The 19,597-nt window shown below is 45.8% G+C and overlaps 2 protein-coding genes across 4 annotated transcripts in view; one reads left to right on the top strand and one right to left on the bottom strand.

The window, feature by feature from the left end:
• Positions 1–2,149: 2,149 nt before the first annotated feature.
• On the top strand, positions 2,150–5,920 carry POP5 (POP5 homolog, ribonuclease P/MRP subunit). Its single transcript, XM_040250882.1, has 5 exons — positions 2,150–3,478; positions 3,560–3,702; positions 5,028–5,177; positions 5,352–5,435; positions 5,534–5,920. The coding sequence occupies exons 1-5, from the start codon at positions 3,459–3,461 to the stop codon at positions 5,647–5,649; spliced, it is 513 nt and encodes a 170-aa protein (XP_040106816.1). The 5' UTR covers positions 2,150–3,458; the 3' UTR covers positions 5,650–5,920.
• Positions 5,921–6,997: 1,077 nt separating this feature from the next.
• Positions 6,998–19,597, bottom strand: part of RNF10 (ring finger protein 10) — a 37,806-nt gene continuing 25,206 nt past the window's right edge. For 2 of the 3 annotated variants that reach the window (XM_040250881.1, XM_040250880.1), the window contains exons 8-18: positions 18,392–18,552; positions 16,717–16,842; positions 16,185–16,458; positions 15,839–15,972; positions 14,738–14,855; positions 14,402–14,503; positions 13,288–13,443; positions 11,446–11,546; positions 8,826–8,883; positions 8,570–8,728; positions 6,998–7,963 (exon numbers count right to left, since the gene is read on the bottom strand). In XM_040250881.1, coding sequence (XP_040106815.1) covers positions 7,887–7,963; positions 8,570–8,728; positions 8,826–8,883; positions 11,446–11,546; positions 13,288–13,443; positions 14,402–14,503; positions 14,738–14,855; positions 15,839–15,972; positions 16,185–16,458; positions 16,717–16,842; positions 18,392–18,552 — 1,466 coding nt within the window. In that variant the 3' untranslated portion in view covers positions 6,998–7,886. The remainder of the gene's footprint in view (positions 7,964–8,569; positions 8,729–8,825; positions 8,884–11,445; positions 11,547–13,287; positions 13,444–14,401; positions 14,504–14,737; positions 14,856–15,838; positions 15,973–16,184; positions 16,459–16,716; positions 16,843–18,391; positions 18,553–19,597) is intronic. The other variant, XR_005722972.1, reaches the window with a different exon arrangement.

Genomic DNA, 19,597 nt, shown 5'->3' with positions numbered 1-19,597 from the left:
TGCGCCTGAGTTCACCTTTCCGAGCCTCAGCCCCCTTCCTCATCTGTAAAATGGGATGATAATGATTCCAGACTGACTGAGCCAGGCGCACATTGCAGAGCAGACGCCTCCGGGGCGCACCCCTGCCACCGCCCAGCGGATCTCGCGGTCCCGGGCTGCAACCGCCGTCCACGCCCCCGCGGGGGGATTCCCCCACGGCCTCCCGCGCCGCGCCGCGGGGACCTGAGTGATTGCAAACAGCCGCCGGCCTCATTAGGAGACGTGTAATTAGCGGCTGGCGAGGCGGGAGCCGACACCGGCTAATTACCGCCGGGAGCGGCCTTCGCCGCCGACGCCTCCCCTCCCTGCAGCCCGGCCCGCGGGTGTCGGGACCCTGGTCAGTCCTGGAAGCAGGGCGCCGGGCAGGATCCGAGGAGAGGAGGCCCAGCACGGACCCGGTGTGCTTCCCCCGGGGCTGTGCCTGCGGGTGGCAGTAAATCATTCGCTCAAAATCACGTTTACAGTGCGCTCAAGGTGCTAGCTAGGCGTTTGCCCGTGGCATCTCGTTTAAATCTCATATGCACCACGCACGAGGGAGGAACCATTATTATCCCACCACACAGATGAGGAAACTGAGATCTGGAGACATGAATTAATGGCCTCGACAGCACGTGTCTGGTAAACGACGGAGAGATTCTAATTTACACCTGTAGTCTCTCCAGTGTATATACAAAGTGGACGGCGAAACCGCTCACAGGAAGACTTCGGCGGTTTAGACCAGAGCCAGGACCCCGAAGTCGGATGTCCTGGAGTTGGAATTCTGATCTTGCTTCTTCTTGAACGTGTGACTTTGGGCAGAGCCCCAGCTGCATCTATGAAATGGCGCGATTGGGGCATTAAATGAGTTGAAGGCTGGAGTTAGGGGAGTTATTTTAAGGATGGAAGGGGAGGCGGGGACACGACTGAAAGCGATTTAGCAGCAGCAGCAGGGGAGAAGGGAAACGCAGAGGCCGAGACTTTCTCCACACATTACGAGCATCTGCCGCCCCCTGCTGGCCAAAGGAGGACGCTGGCGGGGACCGTTTTTAGATAATGAGGTGGTTCTTGGATGAGGAGGAAAGAGCCCTTGGCAGGGCCACAGCTGTTCCCCCTTTAAGGTGATTTAGAGTGAGAGAGGGAAAAATTGAGAACTCATTCCAAATACTGCAAACAATCGGTTGTGAAATCTGACTCCATTCATGGTTCTCACAGGGCCTGCCAGGTCCCTGACAGGTCTACAAATAAATAGTCAAGGATGGCTACAAAGAGCTAGATATAAGGCTGAGCATCAAAGCACTGGGTATAACAAGAAATTCTGGAACAAATTTAAATGTCCATCATGGAAATATAGACCTGTTTAGCAGTGCTACCTCTTAAACAATGCCATCTGGGGCAGCTGAAAAATAACCTTGAAGAATTGTTGTTGTGGCTGTCACTAAACCATAAACAGTTGACATGAAAATATAGTCAAATGACAGAATGAATCTAAAGACAATATGTTGAGAGAAAGGAGCCATACACACAGGCACACACAAACATGCTGTTGGAGATTTATATTTATATAAAGTTCAAGAATATGGGAAAACTGTAGTTCAAGTGGTAAAGAATCTGCCTGCAATGCCAGAGACCTGGGTCAATCCCTGGGTCAGGAAGATCCCCTGGAGAAGGGCATGGCAACCCACTCCAGTATTCTTGCCTGGAGAATCCCATGGACAGAGGAGCTTGGCAGGCTACAGTCCATGGGGTCACAAAGAGTCAGACACGACTGAGTGACTAACACACACACCACAAATTTCAAGAACAGGCAAAGCTTATCAATCATGATAGAAATCAGAATAGAGGTCACTTCTGGGAAGGTTTTTGGCTGAGAAGAGGGCACAGGAACCTTCTTGGGCACTGGAAATGTTCTCTCTATCTGGGCAATAGTTGCAAAAGTCTATACATATGTAAGAATTCACTTAATATGCCCTTTATGTATGTTATGCCTCACTAAGATAACCTTTATTTTTTAAAGGATATTGGGGCAGGGGGGGGAAAGAATACTAAACTGTATGATTCTATTCTTAAAAAGAAAATAAAAGGAAAAATATAATTTAACATACAGCAGAAGTTCTCATCTCAGTGGTTTTTTTTTTTTTTTTGCCTCAGGACACTTTCACTCGTTAAATTATTGAGGAACCCAAAGAGCTTTTGTTTAGTGGAATATGTTGATATTTACCATGTTTATTAAAACCGAGAAATATTTAAAACACAATGCACAATTCTTTTCACCATCAGAGCAATAATGTCAGTACATGTCATGTGGCCTCTGGAAAGCTTTACTGTCCACTCTGAGAAAGTGAAACAAATAGCATCTTAGTAGTATTAAGAAAGTAACTTGATCCTGGAGACTCTCTGAAAGAATCTCAGAAAACTCAGTGGTTCCTGGACATTACATAGAGAACTGCAGACATAGGGGGAAAACTAGGGAAGAAAACTCACTACATGATAAATTATTCTCTCTTGATGCTGGGGTTATAACTTATCTTTATTTGCTTCTTTGTGCTTTTCTGTTTAAAAAACGAGTACACATAGAATAAACGGAAACAAAATACAATAATCACAGATGGTTTTTGTACAAAAAGTGAGACAATACACCTGACTCCATAAGTTTGTTGAAAGGCCTAAACAGTAATAACATATTTGGCTGTAAGGGGAAATTGAACCGAGCTGTATTCTGAATATGAGAGTCCTAATTTCCCCTCTGTGAATCCTTGGCTTGTGTGTGCAAGATCTTGCCCTCAAGATCTTCCAGCCTCGGGAGAAAATATAAATGCACGCACGACTGTGTTGCAAAGTAATAGAAAGTAAACATCGTGGAGGCTCCAAATGCCGCGGGTGCATCCTACAAAATTAATGAGTGGGCACAACCACCCATCACAGGCACAAAAATGCATCAATCGCGCAGCCTGCTGCTGCTGCTAAGTCGATTCAGTCGTGTCCGACTCTGTGCGACCCCATAACGGCAGCTCACCAGGCTCCGCCGTCCCTGGGATTCTCCAGGCAAGAACCCTGGAGTGGGTTGCCATTTCCTTCTCCAATGGATGAAAGTGAAAAGTGAAAGTGAAGTCGCTCAGTCGTGTCCGACTCTTAGCGACCCCATGGACTGCAGCCCACCAGGCTTCTCCACCCATGGGATTTTCCAGGCAAGAGTACTGGAGTGGGGTGCCATTGCCTTCTCCGATCGCGAAGCCTAGCTGCCAACAACTCCATCAGCTCGGAATTGAGCAGGACGCCTGCGCACTGTAGAGAGAGGCGGAGCTCAGGGGAGACTGACACAGGGCTCCGCCCACATTCTAGTTCCGCCTCCCTGAGTGGCTGCCAGGCCAACTTCCTATTGGCCGCCGAGGAGAAAGCAGACATCCGGTTTGCGCGTCTGGCCTCCGGAGGTGGAGGCAGCCATGGTGCGGTTCAAGCATAGGTAAGCAGTCTCTTGTCAACAGCCCCTTGCCCGGTCCCCGCGGGCCTAGCCCCGTGCTCACTTCCCTCTCGCCCGCCGCAGGTACCTGCTCTGCGAAGTGGTGTCTGACGACCCCCGCTGCCGCCTGACTCTGGAGGACCGAGTGCTGGGCACCCTGGTACGGGACACGATCGCCCGCGTGCACGGGACTTTCGGTGCTGCCGCCTGTTCCATCGGCTTCGCGGGTGCGAGGGTGCTTGGGAACCGGGCGGACGGCGGGGCTTGGAAGGGGCAGTGGCCACAGGAGGGAGAAAGGGGCACGAAGGACCCCGGGAACTGCCAAGCCTTGTGTACTGTCCTATGTAAGATACCGTTCTTTTTAGCAGGGTCGCATCCCGAGGTCTGGGTGAATCCAGTTAGGCGGAGAGCTAGTAGGCCACGAGTTAAGTCCTTGGGTTGGGAAGATCCCCTGGAGAAGGGTATTCTTTCCTGGAGAATCCCATGGACAGAGGGAGCTTAGCGGGTTACAGCCCATAGGGTCACAAAGGGCCGGACACGAGTGAAGCGACTTAGTAGGCAGTGGGACATTGAGCAAGAACCCCTTGTATCTAATTAACCTTGAAAAGGGCCTGTATAGGACGCACTGCTGCTGCTGCTGCTAGGTCGCTTCAGTCGTGTCCGATCATAGACGGCAGCCCACTAGGCTCCTCGGTCCCTGAGATTCTCCAGGCAAGAACACTGGAGTGGGTTGCCATTTCCTTCTCCAACGCATGAAAGTGAAAAGTGAAAGTGAAGTCTCTCAGTCGTGCCCAACTCTTAGCGACCCCATGGACTGGAGCCTACCAGGCTCCTCTGTCCATGGGATTTTCCAGGCAAGAGTACTGGAGTGGGGTGTCATTGCCTTCTCCTACAGGACACACAGTTGTATGTAAACAGGAGCAGGCCCTCTCAACATCCACACTACTGTCATTCACTTTTACCATATTCTTTGAATTCCAGAGGTGATCCACATAGGCATAGCTGTCCCACCTCAGGTGAGACTCAGATGAATGAAAAACCTACATAACCCGGTCATAGGACAAGTTGGTTTTCAGCCAGGGGCTGAGGAAGGTGGATCTCTGCACTCGTCAGTGCATTAGAAGAACGTTTTAATATTCTAAATTCACCAATTCTGAGTGGTGTGTAGGGCTCTGGATGTTTCTCCCTTCTGTAAATGAAGTGTTAAGTCGCTCAGTCTCAGTCACTCCGTCGCAGGCTCCTCTATCCGATTCATTAAATTCTCCAGGTAAGGATACTGGAGTGGATAGCCGTTTCCTTCTCCAGGGGATTGTCCCAATCCAGAGATCAACCTGGGTCTTTTGCATTACAGGGGGATTCTTTACCATCTGTAAATGGGCTGTCCTAATTTTTTTTCCCTTTCAGAAATGAAGTTTTTACTTACTGATGCATTCCAAGTGCCACTGTCTTGAGCCATCTCTGATCTCTAGCACACAGGCGTTCAATCATCCAAAGATTTCTAACCCATCCCTGACAGTCCAGTTCCCCAAATGATGTTTTCCCCCCGCTGCAGTGCGATACCTCAATGCCTATACCGGAATAGTGCTACTTCGATGCAGGAAGGAATTCTACCGGCTCGTGTGGTCAGCTCTTCCCTTCATCACACACTTGGAGAACAAAGGACACCGCTACCCATGTTTTCTCAACACCTTACACGTGGGAGGTAGGGGTGCGTGAGATATGGCTGGGTTTATAACAGGTTCAGCATTCGATCTTCTGTGGTAGGTGGGTATTCCTGCTCTCCTGCTAAAGGCAAGATACTTTTTCTGAGCTCTGCAAGACTCTGAGGCAAATACTTTCCACAAGCTGCTGACCACAAAGCTCTTACCTGTGCCAGGTACAATCAGAACATGCCAGAAGTTCCTGATTCAGTACAACAGGAGACAGCTGTTGATCCTGTTGCAGAACTGTACTGATGAAGGTAAGGGATGCTAGCCCTGTGCCCACTGAGCAGGGACTGCCCATGGCCTCTGGCTGAATGAGAGGTCACTCATGCTCTTCACCATGCTCTTTCTGCAGGAGAGCGGGAGGCTATCCAGAAGTCTGTCACTAAAAGCTGTTTACTAGAGGAGGAGTCCGCTGGGGAGGAGCTTTCTGATAGTGGCGGCGAGGAGACTGCTGAGCCAATGGAGTGAACCTTTGCACACTGTGCTGTGCCCAGGCTTCGGGGTCCACCCACTGGGATGGGACATTCTGAGAGGCAGCAGCATCTCTGCAGTTCCCAAACTGGATGACTGCGGACCAGAGGCCAGGTGACCAGCTCAAAATGGACTTACTTAAAACTAATCGAAGTCACCTTTACCCAGCATTGCCTGGTTAAGTGGTTCTGCAGGTTGTGAAGCCCCTGTCCTTATACGCATCTTTGAATCTAACAGCAGGTTTAATAAATGTATTTGGCTTTTGTTAGCATTTTTCATTTTCCTGCATTGGAGAAGGAAATGGCAACCCACTCCAGTGTTCTTGCCTGGAGACTCCCAGGGACAGGGGAGCCTGGTGGGCTGCCATGGGGTCACAGTCAGACATGACTGAAGTGACTCAGCAGCAGGAGGGTTTAGTGTGAATGTGAAGTTCATGGTTGGCCTAGTCTCTTTCCCCTTCTATCCCTGGCCTCAGCAGCAAGACCAGCTCCCTGTGTGGTCCTAGATGTATAGCCTCCCACTGGAGACCTAATATCCCTGCCCTCAGGCCCTAAGCAATCCAGGTCATTCAGAGAAGCAGTTTTGAACTTTACTTGTCCACAGTGTGGGGCATGTAGGATCTCAGCTCCTCGACCAGGGATTGATCCCAGGTCCCTCACAGTGGAAACTCAAGAGTCTTAACCACTAGACATCTAGGGAAGTCCCCAGAGTAATAGTGTTAGGGAGACACAGCAACTAAACCGGCACAGATCTAGAGCTGGTCTCAATGACCCAAAGGACCTTAAACAGATTCTTTGCCAATACTTAACCAGGTAACCTGACAAAAAATAATAATAATACAATTCTTACACTTTTGATTGGGGGAAAATATCTTTGTAATAATGTCACCTGAACTCATTATTACAAAGTCAAATAGCAGCTGCCAACATCTGGTTGTTTTCTGCAGTTCCACCCTTCTCTATTGCCTTATACCTGCCTGGCGCCTGAAGGTAGGTGAGACAATGCACTCACAGGAATTAGGAGAGATGAGAGACAAGAGACATGACCCGTTTTGATCTGCTACCTACTAAAGACACTTCAAGGAGATAGTCTCTCCTTCATAAAATGGACGTGACTCAAAAGTCCCTTACATATTAATACATTTAACAAACATTTGTCATTTTAAGAATGGGAGGGTAGAATTAACGAGCCCAGATCAAGAATCCTTTAGGCCTGACACTAGTTAAGACATGACTCCATGAAAACAGAACTGCTCAAGTTCATAGCAGAGGTTACCTTAACCTATTAAGAAATATATGTCTAGCTGACCTGAAATAAATCTTAAAAGAAACCAGAAAGCTCACAATGCTTATGCAGGTGATTTATTTCAACTATTTGCCTTCAGTCTATTATACCTAGAGGTCACTTTATTAAGCAGAAAAATAATTCACATCACTCAGATTCATTCAGCTCAAACCAAGGCATAAGACTGCTCTAGACAACAGGGAGGCAGTGGGGGGCAGGGGCTGGGGGAGGCATCCCCACTGCTTTCAAACCTGTCCTGCTCTGCCTGCGGGTGTGCCAGACTCCTCTGTTTCTGTAATTCATTCAGGCCACTGTCAACTTGAAACAAGTTTGACCTAAAGCCTAAAGCCTATCAGGTCCTAGGGCCTCCTTAGTCAATTACAGTTACAACTTTCTGTGCCAAACAGAAGGTAAAACCCTCCATCACACATACAAGCGCAACCTGGGTCTGACACCACAGCCTGGTTGTCATAAGAAAAACTACAATTCAAGCTGGGTATCCTACATCCATTTTATTCCCATCCCTCTGTTTCTTTAACGAGAGGAGTACTGAACAGATAGAAAAGATTCAACTATTTTTAAAAGACACACCAATAGGTGTGCTGAAAGCAAGGTGCCCTAACACTGGTTTGGGCTGCTCCAAGAGACTAAAACTTAAGTTGGGGTTGAGAAAAACTACTTACACATGGGTCAAAAAGGCTACCTGGCAACAAACTAAAAACCTTGGCAGGAAGAGCTCTCTTGTGAGTGTCAATACTTTATTTTGGTGTAAAGACGGGAAGCTGGAAAATACACTGTATTTAAAATTTTCTTGGTTCCCCCTCACATTGTGGAAACCCCCTCCCCCCCAAGCTAATCTGTTCAAACTCAAATACTTAAAAATTACAGCAGCAAAACAAAAGCGCAAATAAAAGAAAACCAGATGGAGAAGTTAGCCTGGGCCAGTAGTGTCACTTGGTGTGGACAACGGAGGTGCTGAACAGGAGCTTCTGTTTCTGTTTCTTTCTTTTCTTTCCTCCTTTCTCTTCTAAACAAAAAACAGAAAGGACTTAGCTTACAATGCCACCCCTTTGCCCCCTGGCCAGTTTCCACTGATGGGAGTCACAGGCACCACCAGTGCAGGCTCCGGAATTAGACTGCCTGGGTTCAAATACCGGCCCTTGCACTCTCTGGGTGTTTGTCTTCAGACACATCACTTAGATGCCTAGCCCAGCTCATCTGTCATGTGAGTTATACCCGTTTAATAGGGTTACTGGGAGAATAAAATTGGCACAATGCTAGGCATGTAGGAAGCACATCATAAATGCTAGGCGTGAATACTACAGAGTGGGGGGTGGGGGTGTGCTTTGAGTTTGACCTCCATCTATCTATTAGCCACCTTCACCACCTCAGGATTCAGAAATCTGTAAGGCTGGGGGGAAAAAAAAAAGTTATACAGAACTTCACAAAGGCCTCAAGAATTAGTCTGGGGTGCAAAAAGGAGCCATCTGATATACCAGATGGGATGTTAGTTAACACTAGAACGTGAGCCCTGAGCTTCAGAGGGAAAGCGCCAAGTGATTAGTGATCAGTGCCCCTGGATCCAGGAGGGAACCACAGCCCCGAGACGAGCACCCCGCTCCTATGCCTTTACCAGAGAGTGGATCTGAAGTCACCGGTGTGTCCAGTTTCATGAAGGCTGCTTCAATAGCTTGGCTGAAGGAATTCTGGAAACTGGGCACAGGAACGCGGTCTGAGTTATCACTCTCCCCATCGCTGTCCACAGGGGCAGGAGGACCTAAGGTGTTTTCATCTAAAAAAGACCAGTGTTAAAATTGCAGAAACAACTCCAGAGCCTTCTACTTTCTGAAAGGGTCCAAGCTTCCCCTTTATCAGAGGGCCATTCTCACCTTTCTTTGGAGCAGTTTTGGGCCATACATCTGCTTTTGCTTTTCCAACTCTCAGCATCTGCCAAAGTGGGAAAAGGAAGGGAGAGAATTTAAGTTGCTGATCCTATTTCTTCTCCAGACTCCTACCTGGACACTGACTGGTACAGGGGACAAAGAATCAACTACCCTGACTGGGAAAGAATTTTCTGGATATTTCTTTTCCTAACACAGTGTTTTTGTCATGTCACCTATTATCCTGAACTGGCAGTGAAACTAACAAGGTGGGAAACCAGAACCTGTTCTGTTCCTTAGGAAACAGGTAAAGAATACTGCAAAGAAGGCACTAGAGATTTATACTCTGATTTTGAAGTGGGGAATCCTGACTTTGTGTCATTCCTTTCTTCTGGACAAAATTTTCCTCCTCTTCTGGAGACCCCTAAAAACATCAACATTACGCCTCTTACAGTAAGGAGTGTACAGGACCTTCCAAGTTTAAAACAAACCACCTGCTGAGCAAACCTCAGTTACCTAAGGCCACAAAAACCAACTTAACTTTATCCCAAAACTGCTCCCACAGCCCTCATTACCTTTCAGTCTTTGCTTTTCCAATAGCTCCTTAACTATTAACGTTTAGATTCAGCCATAAACCAGATTCCTGGAAGTATAGAAACATCAGATCCCTCCCGAGAGAGGAACTTTTCATCTCAGTTGGCCAAGGCCAGCTCTGTACGTGCTGAAGGTCACTCTGCATCCTATCTACCACACATGCCATGCCACCTAAAGCAGGGTGCATTGTACCAAGAAACAAACCCCACAAGATTCACGCCAGCATGCCTGTCCCGAATGTGTCCCAAACTGGGGCTTGCATATTGTGCAAGATAATTCAACTGACAGATGCTGATTTCACTGATAAACTTTCTTCATCATGTACTACTGTGAAAATCTCCCTTGGTCCCCAAGAGTTTGGGGTCTAACAGTACAACATCTGAATCATCTTATAAGATCATTAAAAATCACCCATATTTTAATCTCACCAAAAATGTTTAAATGTTTACCCTGGGTCCACTCATGAAGAAACAATCAGAAAATCTACAGTGTAGGATCATCTATAAAGCAACAGGCCTAGATGCTTCAAAAATACTCATGTGGTTTAGTCACGAAGTCGTGTCCATCTCGCGTGACCTCGTGGACTGTAGCCTGCCTTCTCTGTCCACGGGATTTCCCAGGCGACAATACTGGAATGGGTTGCCATGCCCTCTTCCAGGGGATCTTCCCGACCCAGGAATCGAACCAGGGACTCCTGCATTGCAGGCAGATTCTTTACCAACTGGGCTATGAGGGAAGCCCCCAAAATATCCATGCCACATGTTAAAAAAAAAAAAGAAGCCAGGGGAACTGTTATGGGTCAAAGGAGACTGAGGAGAGCTGACACACTAAATGCAATGAAGAGTCTGATTAAGTCTGACCGGAAACAATACAGGACACCGAGACAAATGGGGAGACAGCAATATGAGCCACCTTAGACAGTATTAAATCAGCTGGATGTCTTTGATGTAACTGATAATTGTGGGCATATAGGAGACTGTCATTTGAGTGGTATGTATCTCCCAAGTATTTGGTGGTGAAATGTCATTCATGAGGTCTGTAACTTATTTTCAACACAGCAAAAACAGAAAAAGCAAATATAACAAAACAATAACTACTGGTGAATCTGAGTGAAAAGTATGAATATTCATTACAGTATCCTTTCAACTCTTTAAGTTTGAAGTTCTTCAAAATATAGATGAAAAACGCAATGGCAGTAAAACCTAGCTAAAAAAACAACTCAGGCATTGACCTAACTCCTGGGAGCCACTTGCTTATACCTCTGAAACCAAGTAGTTCATTTTCAGGATCAGTCTCAATTATTTCATCCTTGATTTCAAGGACTCTCCTCACCAAAGCTGAATTCCTGCTTATTTCTTAGCACAAACTGCCATCTATATGTGAGAAACGTCTGTATCAACTACCTGCTTTAAAGAACTGTTAAGTAAATGAGTCCAAACTAGTCCCAAAGAAGTGAACAATAACTTCCTAATGGGGTGCTTATCAACCTGTCTGTCCATCTTCCTCAGTTATCAAATGCAGGAATGCTGACTGTTTGCTTAAAGATTGATACTGATTTGACATCACATCTTACTAGCCTAGTGCTCCCTTCAACCCATCTCAAGACAGCCACTTTGGCTAGTTACAGGATAACCAAAACAACCTTCCCTTTCGCAAAGCAAAGAATGGTTTATTACATGTAACAGATACATACCACCTAAGTCAAAGGTCCCAGAACTAGGGGCCAGTTAAAATTGACTGACATATCCCCAGCCCCTAGAGATCACTGTTAGTACACGAATAATCTAGTGACTTGTTAAATAATTAAAACTTTGATTCTTCCTCAGCTATTTTTGGCTTCTGTCCTTGGTAAGTTTATGGTAGTATCTGAGACTAAATCCATGAGCTTCTCTTTAAAGAGCCTTCCATGATTTTCAAAGTCAATGCGACATTAGCCTGTAAATCTTCCTGTCTCCAGCAGAGAGATTTCCAGGAAGAACAAGCAGCAGAGTTCATGTTAAATGCCCATGGGCTGCTTTACAAGCAGAGGGTTTACCTGGGCAAAGGAAGGGAAGGGAGAGTCTTCTTCCAGACTCCCAACGCAGAATGAAGGACTGCCCTGACTGGCAGTGGGTGACAGAGGGGTCAGCAGAAAGTCTGAAAGGGAATCAGAGACCTGATTATACAAGTCAACTTATTTATAAAACAGAAGAGATTAACACCGAATCAGGTCCGGATAATTAGCAATACTGCCTCAAAAAGCTAAACCTTGATCTACCTTCAACTCTGCCATGTGCTTATAAAGCCAAGAACATGGCCTACTGTTCACACTAGTGATCAGAATAGGGAGAGGAAAGTTTCAAGATTATGAGAACACTAGAAGGCACTGCAAAATCCATTCCCACAGTAAGAAAAACCCTTTCCACGTGAGCCAGCTCTCAAGGCGTAGGTATTGGATGTCATGGACTAGTTTTATATGGATAAAAAGCTTCAAGAAAAAGAAATGAAATGTAATCAGGTCAGCCTTTATGTTCCAGCCGGCAGAAGTCTATGACCTGGGGAATATTCAGTTAGAATTCAAAACACACACAGCAACAAAATCCAGCAAACTGCAAGCTTTTCCTAGCTACTCCCTTCCCTAGGTTGTCATCTTCTCCATCCTTTCTGACCCAGAGCTGAACATTTCCCACAGATCAGCCCACCCACTGCCCTGATCACTGCTGGTAGGGAGAGGCCTTTCCACAGTCAGCCAGGGCTCTGTGGTACTTTTATTTCTAGGCCCATCCAACTGCTCTTTTCTGAATGTGTTAAAGCCCACAAACCTTCAGAAAAGCTAGTCTGTGAAAACACAATCTCTGAGTCACAGATGACGCAGTCGATGTTTTGCCATGCTCCTCTGTACAGTGGCTCTTGTCTCAGTTAAACTCAAGAGCATGATGGCCGTGTAGCCCTTAGACTCTAGTCCCAGTCCCGTCCACTAACCAAGCCCCGGCCTTGGTTTCAGGCTCCTAAATCTGCGAAGTGACAGGCAAATAATCACAAGTCACCAAATGTTCTGATCTTGGACAATTCACTGAAAATACCTGAGAAAAATAAATTTTAAGTATCAAAAACTATCTGCCAGGTAGATGAAGATCAGAAGACAGCTCTCTGAAATTGTAACTGTTTAATTTCCTAACACAATAATATATTCTATATATAAGCAAAACTGTTTTTAAAAAGCTGACAGCCTCTCAATCCTGATCTCAGTTCCTAGAGTGGAACACTGTCAGTGGTCTGGAACACAATCATCCCAGGATTTGTCTATACATTTAGATATACAAACCTACATTGAAATGCTTTGTTTTGTGTGAGTTTTTTAACCCAAAAATGGTGTCATGCCTTGTCTTTTTCCACAAATTCCTTTCATCTTACAGGTTCAGGAGGTGAGCTATCTTCCTTTTCAGTAGGTGTAAAGAATTTCATAGTAAAAATGCTGTAATTGAGCCATTTCCCTACCAGTAGACTTTGTAGGCTGTTTCCTCCACCCTCCACCATAAACAATGTTACAATAAGACATATATAAAGATGTTCACACATACAGAGGGAATACTTCAAAGGCAGAACTAGAAATAAAACAGCTGGGCTGCAGAGAAGAATCTAGGTTTAACTGTCCTGCTGTACGGGCTGCCTGAGGTATTCAAAAGCTGGCAGGGCATAAAACAGTCGGTACAGCCAATGGAAAAGTGAATCAAATGTTAATTTAGTGTATCTCAGGAATCTATTAACTACCCTAATAAAATCAGTCCCCTAAAGACACACTATGCTGAGGTCACTGTTGTAAATTCAGACACTAGGGCTCGGCTTAAGGTCTACGGCTGGTGGTCAACTTTATTCTCTAAATCCCAACTCCATTTACCTGCTTGGGAACCTGGACTTCTGCTAAGAGGAGAAAGGGAGAGCGCCCCATGGCCCTCAGTGCTGGTGGAACCCAAAGCAGAATCAGAGGAGCAGGTGTAGGAATTGAAGGCAGGAAACTGCTGCAGATTCTCCAGGGGAATGTGGACTTCCGGGTCTGCAAAGACAAGATGCGAACAGCAGGCCCATTTACAGAATTCTTCGAATCTTTTCCAACAGTTATGAATGGTCAATATGAATCTCCTAGGTATACGAAGGATGGAGACAGCTTTAAAAACCAAATTTGTAATATCTGCCACTTTATGTCTTTAATATAAAACCCTTGTTTTAACTATTCATGTTAAAGCTGGGTGATAAACCTGGGGGTTAATCATACTGTTCTATATAATTGTTCAAGATTCCCATAAAATAGTTTTTGTTCTTGAAACATCAGTTTTCTCAACTGTTAGGACTTGTGCCAAACAGCTACACAACACCAGGATGCCAGCTACATACTTATCCCAGTTAGAGAAGTAAAATTTGTATTTACCATACCATGTGGATTCAAAACAGTCAAGTCTTTTCCCTAGCCAAGGATTCAACTCCTTGTTTCTGGAGGTTAAGCAGGCCCTCATGTCACAAAATCCTTAGTTCAGTGAAGCTTATGTTGCGGAACCAAATTAAAAGACTCTACTTAGAGCTCAAGTCTAACTCCCTGCACGTATTTCCTAGTATGTCAACAGGTTTCTACTATTTCAGACTCTCCTGGTAAACTAGCTATGTATAGATGTCTCCAGAGTTGAAGGCGAGGCCAACAACGTACCCAGAGAGCACATGGGCCAATTATCCCCAGCATTCAGCAGATGTCCAATTCCCTAGCCAAACCCCCGCCTTGGGTTTTTTCCACCCACTTTGCCAAGGATGAACTCACTTTTACTCCTTATTATGTGCTATGCACTTTGACCAGCGCCAACTCCAATTCTCTCAGGAAGCCCATAAGGGAGGTACTCTCACAACTCAGGTTTAAGAGTTGAAGAAAGCAAGTGGCAGAGCTGAGCTATGACTGGGCCGGGCCTGGGGCCTCTGTACAGTGACGCACAGCTGTGCTAGCCACAGATGAGCGCTCCTGAACTTACACTTGCCCTGCTTCTTGTTCTCCTCCATCTCAATCCGGCGCTCTCGGCGGCGTTCCTCCCTGGCCTTCTTCTGGCGCTGCCGCTTCCTCTTCTCAATGTCATCTGCGGGGTGGTGAGGTGGTCAGGAAGCAGACCCAGGACAACCTGGCAATTAACTCCTCCCAGGTGACTAGCAGCTAAGGGCACAAGGGAGGGCCCAGCTGGACTGGATGGAGAGTATCAGGAGATTCGGAGACTCATGACAGAAGTCCTTACTTCCTTCTACATTGGGTTTTTAGTCATAAGAATCCCTGAATTCCACTAAAAAAAAGGAAGCAAAGTACAGAGCATTCTCACCTGAGAATATCTCTAGGGTTTCCTTAGAGACCAGAGGAGGCTGAAGAGCCAGTTCACAGATGCTGAACTCGCAGGTGAGCGGCAAGTGAGAGAGGTATCTATGACGCTGTCGCACATCCTGTAAGAGAAAAGAGGCTGATGCTCAACTAAGTAAGACCAGCCGTGACTCTGAGAGTAGAGGTTCCCACCCAGATACACAGCAGGGAAACACACTCGCTCAGATGGCACTGCGGCTCAGAGAAGTGCTCAAGTTATCGCCATTTTGGAAAGCTGAACAGAAATTGTCAATTAACCTACAGGAAGGTAGAATAAGCAATCAAAAGCAATTATTGGGTTTGTGATGCAAATGAGTTAATTGAGCCCAGTAATGAATGATACAAAGCTGATCAGCTGTTTGATTTTCTGGGGGTCCACAAAAAACAGGTAGAGTAAGGAAGACAAGAGTTACTTATTGGCAAAAAATCTGGGAACCACCGACAGAATTAATGGTAACTGGGAAGGCAGACAAAGCAGGTTTCCCTATTGAACAAAGCTTGGCCTCAAACAACAAAAATGAAGCTGATTTAATCTTCTTTTTATCCTTTTTCTTCACATTTGATAGAAAGGTTATAGTACATAGAAACTCTCTTCATTTTAAGCTTTTAAACTGTGATCAAGACAAGGGTGATTCTCGAAGGCAAATATTCACATATATTATCAGACAATAATTCACAGGTATCTGCTAAGCCAAAATTCATAAGCTACCTTAAAGCCTCCAAGGACTTTGTTTTCTTGGCCATTTCTCCCAAGCAGTAGGAAGAAAGAGAAACAAAAACAAACTTATCTCAAATGAAAGCAGGAGACACCTCTACCCCCAAAGCACAATCAAGGAGCCTGTGATACACACAGCAGTGGTGAGCTGACACAACAGAACCCCCACAGGACAGGGGAGCCCCATTTGAGTTTTTAAAAATTCACAGGCTCCAAAACAGACAAACACAATCACACACACAAAAACCAAAGGCCTTTGAAGGTCTGTGAACCTGGATTGGCTAGGCCCAGCACAGAGAGATGAGGTTAATGCAGCTCCTTGCCCCTCCACCTCGCAAGGCAGGCCCTTACCTCAGACATGGAGTAGCCGGAGATCTCCACCACCGTGGCCGAGATCTTCTCAGGGCTCTGCTCCAGGCTGCCGTATTCCCGCACGAGGCAGCGCACATTCACAGGGTGCAGGAACATGTGCTGCCCGTCCTCCGCTGAAGACAAGCGGATCCGTCACACCACGTTCTCGGCCAGTCCTCAAGTCGGGGCCCTCCTCGTACCCAGCCCGACTCTCCCTCCCCAGGCTGAAAGGCACAACAGGCCCAGCCACCCAGGGTCTGTGCCGCTGCCTCACTCTGCTTAGAGAGCCAGACCACTTCTCTGCAACATCCAGCAGCACCCAGCCGGCCCCCTCAGGGAGGCTCACCTTGGTAGAAGTAGTAACAAGGAGAGCTGCTCAGGGGTGTGACGCTTGGTTTGCTGACGGGTTCCTGCTGGCTGGATTCGGTACAAATGGTCCCTTCTCCAAGATTGTCTTCTGCTAACTCCAGGTCCTCACAGGCCTCTGACAACCCTTCAGCCTCTGGTTCAGACACTGTTTCCTCCTCCTCTACCAGAGGGAGAGCAACAGGACGAGGAGGACCCAGAGAACAAACTTCAGTGGTGTCTTCATCAAAAGCAGACAGGTACTCCAACACGCCCTGTTGGGACAAACTGCAGGTTACAGGAAGAACATGTGGCAAAGGCAAGAACCAAGCTCTCGAGGTCTACCTTAGCTGTCACTGACTTAACATTGCCGAGGAAAGAACACACAGGGGACAGCACATAGGAAAAATTTTTAAATAACTTTTTTTTAAAAAGCACATAGGAAATACTCATAGTTCCCTTTTCTCCAGATCTAACAGTGCCTACCAGCTGGAGAAGAATGGTGGCCACTAGTCTGTAACAAGGACACCAACCTTCCTGGGTTGAAAAACAGACTCCTTCGCCAAGGGAGCCATCAGCACCAGTTGTTCCAGAGCAGCCACGACACCAGGAACCTCCCCTCTGCTTTCAGCCAATCCTGACAGAGCCTCTTCCCGAGCCTAGAGCACCAGAGAGAAAACCAGAAATGTACTGAGTCTGAAGGACCAAAGTTTACAACGGCCTCTCGACAGGAGCAAAAGTTAAAAGGCAAAAAGGAAGAGTCTAAGTACTTAAAATTCTCAATCTTTAAAGAAAGCAGGAAGCAAAAGGTATCTGGTACTGCAATGGGATGGGATTCTGCTTAGCATCTCTGACAGTGATAATGACAACACTACACAAAAGCTTCCTGAACAGAAATTCAAGGACACAGAAGTGGTCTTCTAGTTTTTATGAACTAAGCTTAGAGAGAAAGAACCACTGGAGGAAACAAGGGTTTGTGCAACTCCCACCTCAACCTGGACAGATCTACTCATATGAAGCTTTCCTTTTCCCTGAAATGCATTTGAACTAATGCCCTGCATTACAGAAAGAAAATAAAAAGTAAATACAGAGAATCCTGCCCAAAAAGGACCTGTGAGTCAGAGAGAGAGGAATTCAAATACCAGCTTCACCTCTTACTACTTGTATGTCCTCAAGTAAATTACCTAACCCATGATTCCACTTTCCTCATCTGTGAAAGGGGACATCTGTTCTATCATACCCAGTTATGAAGCTACATGAGATAAATACAAGAGCAGTACCTCAGCACAGGGCCTGTCACAGGCCCTTTCATCAGGGCTTTCATTGTTCTAACAGATCAGTGATTCTCAGAGTGTGATCTGGGGGTGAGCAGCACCAGACTCCCCTGGAACTTGTTATAATGCAAATTATTAACCTTAATGAGCCTAGAACTGCTGAATGAGTCTCTCAGGGCAGAGCCCAACAACTAGCAATTCTGCTGCCTCTGAAAGCTTCAGAATTCCTACTGTAGAGGACCCAGGGAATTCTGTATTTGGATACTGCTGCTCCAAAATCCTTAGCAGGCATTGGTAGAGCCTGCTAGAGAGGCCATAATAATTTCTTCACAATGTTCCTTAAAAAGAACATTTCCAAAAATTAACCCAGGCGCTTTCTTAAAAAACAAACAAAAGCCTATGTTGCTTAATTAAGGGCACAGCTAGGGCTTTCCTGGTGGTCCAGTGGTTAAGAATCCATGTGCCAATACAGAGGACACAGGTTCAATCCCTGGTCAGGGAAGATCCCACGTGCCGCGGAGCAACTAAGCCCGTGCGCCACAACTACTGAAGCCCGAGCGCATTAGAGTCTGTGCTCGGCAACAAGAAAAGCCACTGCAATGAGAAGCCCACAGGCCTCAGTAGCCCCTCCTGGCCACAACTACGGAAAAGCCCACGCACAGCAATGAAGACCCAGAGCAGCCAAAAATAAATTTTAGAACAAAAAAAGAACACAGCTAATCTAAGAAACTCCAGCGTTTTAAGACCACCCTGACTTGATCTTTTCAGTTCCAGGAAGCACCTGAAAAACCACTAGGTCACCCCTTCCCTTCTATCACCAAAGCCCAGAGCAAACCTGCTTTCTTAGCTATTCCCTGCTCATCATCTCAAACGTGGGTGGGGCTGAAGTAGCTAATTTCTAACCCTTGCCCCCACTTCCAGGGCTTCTCCTCACCTTTAGCTCCTGGATAGCTGCCTCAATAAAGCAGGACTCGGGCGTGTGCTTCTCCTCTGCCAGCTGTCGCTCCAGCGCTGCTTTCTCTTCCTGCACCACCCGGCACAGCACCTGCTCCTTGGAGGCCAGCAGCAGCTTGGAGTACTGGCTGTGCTGTTCATCTGCAACGCCAACGAGATCACAGAGAGGCAAAACTCAGAGCTCACGGCTCTGTAGCTAAATAGCAACTTTCATATACAGCTTTTTTTCTAAGGTGAAAATAGAATGACTTAGTGTATTTTCCTTAAAAGAAAAATATTTAGCAATGACCCTTAACTTAAAGTTTACAACTCTGACTCTGTAACACAAGAAAGCTATCCTAAGAAAACCAAAGATGTAGAAAAAAATTAATGTTCTGGGAATTCCCTGGTAGTCCATACTTTCACTGCTGAAGGTCTGGGTTCAATTCCTGGTTGGGAACTAAGATTCAAAAAGTAATATGATGCACACCCCACCCCCTACCACCGCAAAAAAAAAAAACAACAAACTTCAGTAACAGAAAAACTGCAGCCAACTAGTAAGTCCAATAAAGAGATAGTGACATGATGGTATACTCGAGAATTTTGCAGACATTAAAAATGCTTTTCTAAGAAGGAAGCATTTAGTGACATGGAGAAATATCCACATTACATTGGGGGGAAAAAAACAGATGCCAAACAAGAAAACAATTTCAATCTCACAAAAATATACAGGTACAGGAGAAAACTCTACAATTAACATTTTGGGGTACCTCTGGGTAAAAGGATCAAGGATGATTTACCTCCTTCACATCCATCTCCCATATTTTATGGACTTAAAAAACCCTGAGATAACTATTTACAAATCTGAATGTGTGTCCTTCACACTTTTTCCTATACATTTATATATCCACGTTCATAAATTAAGGTCTAGATCTATTTCTTTTTTTACCTTCTATATTGTGTTAGAAATGAAGATATATTCTAATGAGTAAGTTTCTTGTGGACATTTAGGTTATTGCCAATTTCTATTATGACTGTAACAAACAAAAAAACAACTGTAACAAAAAAATCCCTATACAGGCTTTTTGGTACAAATGATTTCTTTATGATACTGAATCAAAGGTTGGGTCTATTTTATATACTACCTGCCCCCTCACATACACACTAAAGGCTGTATCAATTTAAACTGCTACCAAGAACAAGACTT

The sequence above is a fragment of the Oryx dammah genome, unplaced genomic scaffold, assembly GCF_014754425.2.
Source record: "Oryx dammah isolate SB20612 unplaced genomic scaffold, SCBI_Odam_1.1 HiC_scaffold_12, whole genome shotgun sequence".
Taxonomy (NCBI): domain Eukaryota; kingdom Metazoa; phylum Chordata; class Mammalia; order Artiodactyla; family Bovidae; genus Oryx; species Oryx dammah.
This window is presented reverse-complemented; position numbering and strand designations above follow the sequence as displayed.